At 36.2% G+C, this 12,189-nt stretch overlaps 1 protein-coding gene across 4 annotated transcripts in view; it reads left to right on the forward strand.

Annotated features, from left to right (window-relative positions):
• The first annotated feature begins 2,993 nt into the window (after window positions 1-2,993).
• The window catches only part of clmna (calmin a), a 60,925-nt gene continuing 51,729 nt past the window's right edge, over window positions 2,994-12,189 (forward strand). For all 4 annotated transcript variants that reach the window (XR_012393295.1, XR_012393296.1, XR_012393297.1 and 1 more), the window contains exon 1: window positions 2,994-3,385. Coding sequence is in view for 1 of the 4 variants with exons in the window: in XM_002665160.7 (XP_002665206.2) it covers window positions 3,301-3,385 (85 nt within the window). In the remaining 3 variants the exon portion in view is untranslated. The remainder of the gene's footprint in view (window positions 3,386-12,189) is intronic.

Consider the following 12,189-nt stretch of genomic DNA (forward strand, 5'->3'; position numbering starts at 1 on the left):
GCTTACCACTGAGCCACCATGTCATGGTTTCTATACCTTTCTATTGTGTTCATTAGTGGAAAGGGTTTCAAACTAATTTATTCTTAAATGGATTTGCCTAAAATGATCTAATAATTATAATAGTAACACACAAATATGTTTCAAATAAATCAGTAACACTTTTAGGTCACAATTCACAGTATTAACAAACATTTAACTGACACTGTTAGCTTAATAAACTATTAATAAGCTCTTTAAATAATAGTTAGTAGGTTTAGGGTTAGTAATGCAGAATAAGATCATACTTTATAACTACTTAACTAGCCTAATAAGCAGGTAATACGCTAGTAGCTAATAGCATGACTTGTGACCTACAATAAAGTGTTACCAATTAGAGCATCATGGTTGAGCAACGCAATCTCACGGTAATTCATAAATTTTTTATTTAGTGGCTAATTTGTATGATCTAATTTCACCCAATGACGTTCAGGGGTGGGGTTGGATGCCACACCTTCTTTTTAAAGTTGTTCAAAATCGTACGAATTAGCCACTGAACTGACTAAACGTACAATATGTACATTTCCTTGTGAAATCAGGCTGGATCACCTCAAGAAGATCGCTGGTTCGAACCCCGGCAGGTTCAGTTGCCATTTCTGTGTGGAGTTTGCATGTTCTCCCTGTGTTTGCATGGGTTTCCTCCAGGTGCTCCGGTTTCCCCTATAGGTGGATAATAAGCTAAATTGTCCTTAGAGTATGTGTGAATGCAAGAGCGTATGGGTGTTTTCCAGTGTTGAGTTGTGGCTGGAAGGGCATCCGCTGCATAAAACATATGCTGGATAAGTTGGCAGTTCATTCAACTGTGGCGACCCCTGATTAATAAAGGAACTTAGTCTAAAAGAAAATGAATGAATGAATGATCAAAATAAATAATGAAATAAATAATAAATAAAAACCACTGGAATTACATAAAACAAAACACTGTAGGCTAAAAATAAGCTATAAGCAGATAAACTACATTCGCAACACAGAACTATAACGGCATTATATTATATATTCTTTTTGATGATATATTATTAAATGATGACAAGAATCTAAAAGAGATCCACAACTTTAAGGCTATTTAATAGGCCACTATATTATTACTGAGACAATTAAGCAAATGTACCATGTGGCACAATTTCCACAAAATACGGCTGCTGACTGGAATATTTAAAATGAAAATGTTTGCTGATTTAGAAGCTGTTACTATATAGATAAAAAGGATCGATAATTTCGTGTTATTGAATGATTCTATTCTGCCAAGAGCAAAAACAGAGTAAAGATAAGCTACTGTTGCCTCTCTGCCGCAACCAGTTTATTATCCTTAATCGCTAACCTTAACTATGACTCTTCTAGTTTGTTATCAGATGGTGTAGTGTGTGTTGGTGTCATTAGAAGAGAAGTGCTCACGATTATAGATGGTTGTCTATAAGCCTCGATCAGTCGGATGGGGGCGGGTTGCTTATTTGCACATCACATGAAGGAGATTTAGCTCGATTTTTGTCTTAATCACATGTACATGTAGTTGTGAACGACTACGGTTTCCTTCACAATTATACGACCCAAATGCGGCACAAAACCGCATACAGACTCAATCCTTCAAGACGTATTTCGTCAGTGAGAAGAACGAGTGTGAGAAATCTGCCTGCGTTGTAAGAATGATTCACTTTAGTGAACCGTGTCGCTCTGATGGTACGTTCAAATGAATCGAGTTGGACAATTGATTCACCTGTTCTTGTATTCACTCAAAATAATCTTCTGGTAATGGTATTGTTTCTCAACTATAAGTTAGGGATTCTCATAAAGGTTTAATAGCTTACAAATTAAGCTAATAAGTATTGTGACAAACAATTTTCACACACCAATTTTTGCAAAAGGATTTAATTTATTAATTTTCATTTGGCGTAATTCATTTATTTATTAGGGGTCGCCACTGCGGAATGAACCGCCAATGCATACAGCATGTGTTTTACGCAGCAAATGTCCTTCTAGCTGCAACCCAACACTGGGAAACACCCATACACTCTCGCATTTACACAAATACACTGTCCAATTTAGCTCATTCAATTCACCTAGAGTGCATGTTTTTAGACTGTGGGGGAAACCGGAGCTCCAGAGGAAACCCACATTAACATGGGGGAAACATGCAAACTCCACACAGAAACGTCAACCGACCCAGCCAGGACTTGAACCAGAGACCTTCTTGCTGTAAGGTGATAGTGATAACCACTGAGCCACTGTGCCTCCCTTAGGATTTCATCAAAATAATATTTAATCACCATTTAACTCACCTCAAAGTTGTTCTATCCAAACTTGTATGGCTTTTTTTTTTTTTGTTGAATACAGAAGAATGTTGGAAATTGGTATTGACATTGAATTATGGAAGTGCAAATAGGTTTACAACTCCTTCAGAATATTTTCTTGTGTTCAACAGAACAACAAACAAACAAACATCAAGCGAATAAATGTTGAGTAAGGATGACATATTTTTTGAGTTAAGGATTTTTTATCACGTTATGTATATTTTAAGCTCCAAAATGTACCTTATTTTTATTGGAAATATAGCCACTTTAAACTTTTTTTAAACCCAAAAATTGAATAATAGTCAATAATTAAATTCAGAGTAAATAGAAAGACATATTCTCAATACTGTTACATTTATATGAACATTTGTTACTAAAGTATTCTTAAAATGGTTACATGAAAATATTTCTATGAGGTTCTCATTTAAATTGATTTAATTTAATGAATCAAGGACCACAGTTTCAGTTAAAAAGATTCTAAAAAAGTCCCCCACATATTATAGGTCAAATTACCAGCAAAATAATTTTGGGGGGTTAATTTCTCATATGACCGGCTTCAGAGACCCCAGCTGCACCAGACTGAAAAAGAATCGGTTCAATAGAATGATTCATTCAGGAATCAAACACGAGCGAGAGAGACAGCGCCGCCCTCGCAGTATCAGAGGTAGTGTAGGCGTGTTCAGAGGATCCTGCAAACATTAACCAGGTGGTTTTTTTTCTCCCACATTTCCCTCTCATTTTCCTCCTCACAGCAGCGCTGGAGTGACTTTGTTGTGTGTCACGAGGAATCAAAGTAACTTTACTGGAACGATGCGGGAGCCGAGCACCAGCATCTCTTCGGATCTAGACCCCTGAAACCCGCACAAACTCCACTCATGGCCCCCGCCTGGCCACCGGCCACACTTAGTACTTTATAACACAGAGATCTGCGGAGATCACGGGACGGAAGCTTCTTAAAACGAGCAGCTGTTTGATCCAGATGGCGGGACACGAATGTGATGGCTGGTTTGAACGGGAGGAATTGATCGGGCAGATCAGCGACATCCGAGTGCAGAATCTGCAAGGTAAGAGTGCTCGCTGGAGGCATGGGATGGGTGAAGGGGGATAAATATTTCATGATCACCAACATTTGTGTAGGAAGTAACTGGAGTCGTTCTAATGCCTCCATTCATCATTCGTTGTTGAAAAAAAGGAAACATCCACGTTTAATACTGTACCGGCGAAGATATAACAGTGTTGCGCTTTAGTGTTTCATTATGGCAAGCCGTTTTAAAAACTACTGTAACCATTTAAATGTTGATGAACCCATCCACAAAAATATTAACGTTATAGTAAATACTATAATGCTTTTAAACAAAAGTATATTAAATTGTAACTTAGTATAGTATTAATTAGTGAACTCTACAGAATACTTTAGTATCAACTGTGAACTGATAAAATGTAGCAAATACTACAGCAAACTGTGGTGAATTGTTGTATAATCCACGTTTTATCAATGTTGAAAACTACAATACTGGGTAATTTGTTTATATTTGTATAGTTGTGTTGCCATAACAACTGTAGGATTACCACAACAGATAGTATACTATAGTATGGTTAAAAAAACTGTAGTATTTACTATAGTAATCTTTCATATGGGCTGTTTTGTAGCTATTACTTGGTAATTAATTGAATAATTTACTGTTATTGTTTTCAGGCTGTCTATCCGCTTGTCGTTACATATGGAATACTGTTTCCAGGTCCAAGCCGCTACTCTTGAATTGAGAAAATATTTGTTAATGACCACTTTTTAGTCATATTACACATTAAATTTTATATAAAATCATGGTGTACACAACAGTCTCTGCATCACAGGTACTAATATTTTAACAATTTATATATTTAAAAAAATAGGCATGGATATATATACACAGTATATTGAATTTGGGTTGTTCAAAAGTATTACATCGCTTCGTAAACATTATTACTATTTGTTGAGTCTTCTCATGCATTTTAACAGAGCGATTGGACCCGGAAGCCACTTTGCATGACGTCACAATTAACAAGCGGATGAACTATTCTGCAAATGTGGTCTTTTGTTGTTGTAAAATTAAAGTCAACAGGTATCTGGACTTTGCACCTGAAAACGTACTAGCCTGGTTTCATAATTTCTATCTTGAACCAATTCAAAGTTCGCAAAAAAATCCCAAATGCAAATTTGTTGGGTTTCTGTCAAATGGTTGGAGTGCCACTGACTGTAGTATTGGTAACCTAGTGACCAACAGTGAACAAGCAAGCATAATGAACACAGATTAGGGCTGTGGGTGTAGATGTTCAGTCAGAGTTTGTTTAGAAAAGGAATTTCCGTCTCACGTGATTTGCCTTTACCCTTTTCCACAGGTCCAAAAACCAACTTAAACATCTTTAAAAAAAACATTTTGTGAGTTCACAAATTTTTATTTGAAATTTGCCATTTCAATCTCATCTTATCTCATGCAATACTTTAAAATTCACATTAGCACAGGGTAATGGAAACCCAGCTATTGAAGACTTGTCTGAACAAAAACTGCTTATTATTGACTAGAATTTAAGTAATATAATGCTATAATTATGAACAAAATAGTATTTAAATGCAAAAAAAAAAACAATAGTTCAATTATCTTTGAACTTAAAATAAGTGAAAAAGTTAAGACATCAGTAATAATTTTACACCTTAAAATAAACGGCAAAACAATGAATAAGTAAATATAAGAATAAATAAAAATAGTATAATGTAAATCTAAGCATCTTTTTAGTGAAGTATTTTCTTTTTAAAGAGAACAAATGTAGTTAAGGCTGCTGAACCTCTCTCTGAAAGGCACTTTTGATCAACTATATTATGAACTTGTTTGGTATTTTCATTTATTATTTTTTACTCCTTGGAGTAGAAATGTGTATATTCCATGCAATGGTATGAAGCTAAACAGTCAGTTCTTGTCATGTGACTCGCGGTGTGCTCGCAACATTAGTTAGTTATAATTTTAGGAATGTTAATGTTTAAACTGCTTGCCATAGTCCTGTGTTCAATTCAATTCTGATTAAGTTGATGCACATTGACAGCTGATGGTTAACCTTTCACATTTGAGATACCTGAACAGCCAATTCTTTCTGATTTAATGTTTGTTCTGGTTTTATTTATAGATATGATGTCGGTATCAATGGGTAACTGAATGCATTTCAGCCATTTAATATTTAAAGAAGACTTTCTCAAGAAGTGAAGCAACAGTTATCTAAATATAGTCTTCTCAGTGACTCTTCCTCTTGCAAAGCTGCAGCAGCTTTTCTCTCTTGTTTGACGCATAAACAAGAATAAATCGTTGCCCTGGAAAGAATTGATTTAATGAGCAGGAGTTTTACACATCACTGATTGTGCTTTGTCATCAATTATTTTAATGTGCACCATTAATCGCTTCTCGGTGTTGGACCGGTGGCATTTGAGCACTGTGTTTTGCAGGTTGCACGACTGTGAATGACTAAAGACATGATAAGCAGGCAGACCATGAACATAAAGTAGCTCTCTGAAAAACTTTCAGGTGATTTTCAGAGGGTTGCTCCTGTGCCCTGTTTCTGTTCATTGCAACAGGGATTTAGCATGGCTTGTATTTGGCTTAATGGCAGACAAAATATAAATGAAACACTGCCGAAAACAGATGCTGGGAGCAGATTACATAACGTCTTGTCTTTATTGAAAGAGCAATGCCCTCTGTATGGGACTGCTGGAATTCCCCATAGTGCCATATTCTGCAGGCCTTTGAGAGCTTTCAGATAATTGGGAGGCAGACTTACTATTGCATGTCTGCTGCAGGTTTGTTTTGAATAGGAGGAAAAATACAGGTTTTTATCCACACATGATCCGTTCAGGTGTCTAAAAAACGAGAACTACATGAAATATCAGTGGCCAACAAAGGATTATTTTTCAGTCTCTGCCCTGTAAAATGCAAGTGAAAGTAAGTTTCTGTGAAAACGATGTGGAGCGTGATGAAACAAGGTGGAAAGATGTAGATAACATCTAAACACAAGAGAGATTCACAAGAGATTCATCTTAAGTCATACCATGCAGAAATGGTAATGATGACTCTAAGCAGAACACTGTGATTGGATTACTGTAAATGCATTCTAATGGCAGGTAAAAACTGGGCCTAATTGTTAATCAGACACCCCCATGTATGTTTTCATGTCTAATATGGTAATACTTAGCATTTTTTTGTGCATTATAAAATGGAAAACGTCAAGTTTAGCAGTTATTGAAAATAATATTTGGTCAGACAGCATATTTGCATAAAATACTTTCTTTTCTACATTTCATTCATTAATTTTCCTTTGGCTTAGTCTAAATTTCAGAGGTTGACACAGTGGAATAAACCGCCAACTATTCCAAGATATGTTTTCATGTAACGGATGCCCTTCCAGCCACAACCCAGTACTGGGAAACGCCCCATACACACTCATTCACACACTCATACACTACAGTTTATTCAATTCACTTAAGGTGCACTCACACTATGCTATTCGAACTGTGCCAGGTGCATTTCCCGGTTCATTTAACAAGTGTGAGTGCTACATATCGGGCCCAGGTGCGGTTCTGTTGGCCGGCCCTGGCCGGATTGAAAGAGATGTGCCAAAGTACGGTTCACTTGGGCTTTGGCACGGCTTGTAGTGTGAGTGCAAAGCGTGGTTGAGCTCAAAACCAAAGACGATACGTCATTTTTTAGGCACAGTGTTATATGGATTTATTAATCATTCTTACTTTTCAATGAATGCAACTGTCATCGTTTAGTAAAGTTGCAGACCCCTCTCTGCATGTCAGCTACACCTTCAGCAAACCACCTAATACATGCAGCACAAGTCAAAATTTGTAATTCTGTTGGGCAAAAATACTTCCCAAACTACTAAAAATAATACAAAACAGTATAAAAGCAATGTCCACTGCACTGAGTGAGAGCGCTTCTCTTCTGTTAAACTGAACAGTCACATCAACAATGAAATAATCGTGCTCCGGTTTGGAAGGCAAAATGCAGTGTGAGTGCTAACACTGAGGCACCATGCCGCCCTTTTTACATTTCAGTTTAGTTTTATTTATATAGCACATTTAAAGCAACCATCATTGACCAAAGTGCTTCACAATGTCAGAATGAGTAAAAATAAATAACAAAATAACTAACAAATGCTGTATTCTATACAAACAAACTCAACTTGAAGGAAACGCCTAAGTATACAGGTGTGTCTTAAGCATTGATTTAAAAAGACCAACAGTTTGAGCACTTCTTATATGAGTGGAGAGACATTTGGAGCAGCCACAGAAAAGGCTCGGTCACCTTTATTAATAATTGTCATTTAACAATTAAAAATTCTAGATTTTTTCTTCTCAGATAAATTAACCAATTGAGCAGTTGCTTTGGATTAAAATAAAAAAATAGTTGTTGAATATTAATTATTAACCAAACATTCCATCTGCATTACGTCTTCATTCCTCTTAGACATAATGCTTGAATGTTTGAGACATTTTATATGTTTCTCCATCATATCAGTCAGAATAAAGCAGGAAAACCAAAGCATAGAAAGCATCTGTCTTTGTATTCAGGGTAAAAACGTGGTGTTTTTTTATCATAAAGTAAAAGTTACGAATCTTCTAAAACAGTGATAAAACAAAACCACTTGCCATGAAGTAGAGCACCGCAGATGACGGCAGTATTTAGTACTTATAAGTCTGGGACATCTGCTGAAGCGTTCTGAAGTGCTGAAACAGAGCCAGTGTGCACTAGTGTAGAAAAAGTGCAATAAAGCAGAGATCAGTGTGACTATACTGGACCAAGATGGCTTTAGAGTTGTCAAGCAAGACAGATTTTCATATGAAGTGTTGAATGAGAAATTGCTGGAGTGCTCCCTCCCTCCCTGATGCACATGCATACTTTTTAGGCAGTTTTTTTCTTTTAGAAAGCGCTGGTCTGTGTTAGAAAGCTTTTCAAGAATACTTGACCGTAGGGTAGAAGACTGAGCTTGCAGAACGTCTGGAAATCAGGACAGTATCTTTCTGTCTTTTCCGTTCTTCTTCCGTTTTTATCATCTGTAATTTTCCTCAGGCAGCTGAAGCAACTCCAATATCCACTCAGCGAAAAATTAAACTTCACTTTCAAAGTCTTCCTTCTGTTCCGTGTTTATGCAGAGAACATGATGAAATGATAAAATCTAGGTAGTTTGTTCTTCTTCTGTCGCATTTTGTTTGGTTAAAGGGTTCGTTCACCCAGAAATGGGTATTCTGTCATCATTTACTGACCCTCATCATTTACTCGTTCAAGTTTGTATGATTGTCTTACTTCTGGAACAGAAAGGATGTGTTAGAGACCATATGACTCTTTGTTTTCATTAGTCGGCAATGTAACTGTAGTAGACCTGTGGAGTTATAAAGCTCATATTCACCCGCCAAGGTGATTCATTCTATCTGACAACAGCTTCAGAACTGGAGAAAACACACTGATATTTCTTCCAAATTTAAAATAAAATGTTGTCTTTTACAGCATAAAGTAAGAGAAGAGTCATGAAAACAATATTTGGCGAAATAATCTTGATTTTCAGTCTCAACAAATGAAAATAAAAATGCTCTGAATGACTGTTTTTAAATGAGGTTTGGAGGAACTGTTATCAAACCTTTATAGAATAATACAAAAATGTAAAAAATTTTTAAAAGTCAAAATGCAATACAAGTACATCCAGTGAAACATAATTTCAGCCAAGGTCATTGAAAATATGTGCTGCAGCCCACTTTTTTACGACACATAAAAAAAAAAAAACATTGCTCTTGGTATAGTTTTGTTGCACATTTCAGATGACAAATCCACTAGAGGGCGCTCTACATTTTTGCAAATCTAATATATGTTATTTAAAGCAGTGGTCCTCAACCACTGGGATCATTTGGTACCGGGCGCACAAGACATCATTAATTATTTTCGTTTTGTTTATTATTCGAGTCTGAGCGATCCTTTATTTCGAAAAATCTTTAATTAAAAAAAAGACTATTTTGTATTTAACCCACAAGCAGCAAAATGAGTAAGAAACAAACGACTTTGGAAAGTTTCTTTGCTAAGTGAAAAAAGGCCCAGTGAAGGACCCGCGAGCTGTCAAGGAATTGACCCTTTTCACAAGATTGTTATGACACGTATAACGGTCATCAGCATCTTAAATCCTTTAAAGTTTTTAACACTACCATTTTTCTTTTAAAGGTATGAACATTTATATGTATTTCTGTATGTATTGTATCATCTTTAAAACCCGCAAATGTGATAAGGGTCTATTGATCCGCAACCCATTTGTCAACAAATCAGGTGAATCCACATGTCTGTGCAAGAAGATCAACTGCTGGACATCACAAATACAAGTACCTTGGAGTTTTGATAGATTCAAAACTATCATTCAAGTCACAGGTTAAAAAGGTTTGTAACCGAATCAGATTTAGTTTAGCAAATTTTAGATTTATTCGTGATCAGATGTCATGCGAGGCTGCCCTAATCTATTATCACTCCATGATCATCTCTCACATCACTTACTGTTTAACCACTTGGTCCCAAGCCAGCATTATTACTCTGAAGCCACTTGAATTATTATACAAACAATCTATAAAAACCCTTGATCAGTTCAATTTCACCATTGTTTAATATTAAAGAAATACAACCTGCTTAGTTGGGAAAATTTAATTAAATATGTACATATCTGTTTAATGTTTAAGACTTTACATAACCCGACTTCACCATTAAATCAGTTTGTAAATATTAGAATGACTGCTCACCGAACTACTAGAGGTGGTGAAAGAGGGGACTGCATTATTTCTCTCAAAAAAAGTCAATTTAGTCAGTCTTTTCAGTGAAAGCTGCTAAGGATTGGAACTCCATCCCACCAACAATTAGATGATCACTCACTTTTCGTTCTTTTCAACCTCATGTTAAAAATTGGTTATTGGCAAATCACCATTGTCAGCTTTAGCACTGTATTCTTGACACATTTGTACTGTTGTCCTCTTCTGCTGCCATCAGTCTGTTCTTGTTTTTTTACTTTTTTTACTGTATTTTATATATGAAAGTGTATTTAATGTTTAATGCTGTGCTTCTTTAGGTGTGACTTTTTAACATTCTGTAAGGGGTCTACAGATGAAAAATAGCCATTCTTGGCTAATTCTGGCACATTTTACAGTAATGTTTATTAATGTGCATTGACCCTGTTAATAAATAAACTAAACTAAAAACAAATAACGGAGCCTTATGCGGCACCACAATTTTAAAGAATTCTGCCATTTTAAATAAGTCATCCTTATGGCAGCGAACAAACTGTTCTATGCTCGGAGAAAGTGCGAAGGCAGTCAGATGAAGATCCATGTAACCTCTATTCCCTACTCCTTCCTGCACATCCACAAGAAGGGCTCAAGATATATGTTTTTGATGTACAAAAACAAAGGTCAAGCCCCCACTTTATGTTATGACCCTTATCTAGGGTCATAATCCTCAATTGTGTTTTAGATCTAAGGGATTCTGGAACATCATCAGTGGAGAAGAGCCATACTGTAGGTGTACCATTATCTATATTTAGCCGGCACTTTCTTCATCACGCATGAGCGAGTCGCCCGCCTGACACAGACTGCATGTAAGGAGGATGCAGCTGAGTGCTTAAACCTCTGCAGATGAGGAATTATGTAAGACTGGTTAACTCTGTCGCTTCCGAGATGGTTACCAATGAATCTGTTAATGAATAGTTGTGGGGTTGCTTTGTTCATCGGAAGTTTAGTCAGCAGTTGGTTAGCATTAAGGCTGGGCGATATTGCCATTAAATCACAATAAAAATGTTTTGGTAACGCTATAGTTTAAGAAACAATTCTCACTATTAACTACTGGCTTATTACTTGGCTATTATTAAGATATAGGCTGTTTAATACTATTTATAAAGTATGATCTTATTCCACATCCTTGATTCTTTCCAATACTTAAACCCAACACCTACCTTACTGACTACTAATAAGCAGCAAATTAGTAGTCTATTAAGCTAAAAGTCTTAGTTAATGGTTTATTAATAGGGAAAATTCTACCTTAAAATAAAGTGTGACCAAATATTTCATATCACTCAGTATTGATCATTTTACTTCCCTGGCTTTGGACACAATGTAGATAAATTCATATTTAGAAAATCTGAATTTTTACAATGAAACATTGTCTTCTATAGGGGTGGGAATCACGTCAACTCACCGTACAACATTATCATGATATTTTGCCCCCGATATTGATATATCAGCAATTTTGCAATACATCACAAGAAAACCATACACGATATGTCATGATTTTTATAAATGTGAGTGGAAAACTGCATCAAAAAGTTCTAAGATGCATTTTCTTTATTAACAGCACGTTTTATAGAATAGCAACTATGTTAAACAAGTGCACAGCTGTCAAACAAGCTTAAAAATGCAGCCATTATGGAAAGCATCACCTGGAGGCGGCTGGGTGTACTGCAGCCAAAGCAGTAAACGGCTGCAGGTTTAAACTGATTAATTAATTCAGATCTTTTGTACATTTTGATAAATATTGATACTTGGTGTCAGGGTATTGAAACTGTATCGTGGCCTGAAATATTACGGTTAATCAGAATATCTATTTTGTTCCAGCTCTGATCATCTATAACTGTCATATGATTCCCAGCGATCTAGCTCTGACAGATTGCTGGAGAACACTCACTATCACCTGACCTACAATTGTGCCACTAAACTGCTCTACATTTCCCATCAGGCACCTCACACACACACCAGTTCCGGATCATCCATGATTATTTGCACACAGCTGTGGCTCATAAAAACTGATTAGTTGGACTATATACA

The sequence above is a fragment of the Danio rerio genome, chromosome 17, assembly GCF_049306965.1.
Source record: "Danio rerio strain Tuebingen ecotype United States chromosome 17, GRCz12tu, whole genome shotgun sequence".
Lineage (NCBI taxonomy): Eukaryota > Metazoa > Chordata > Actinopteri > Cypriniformes > Danionidae > Danio > Danio rerio.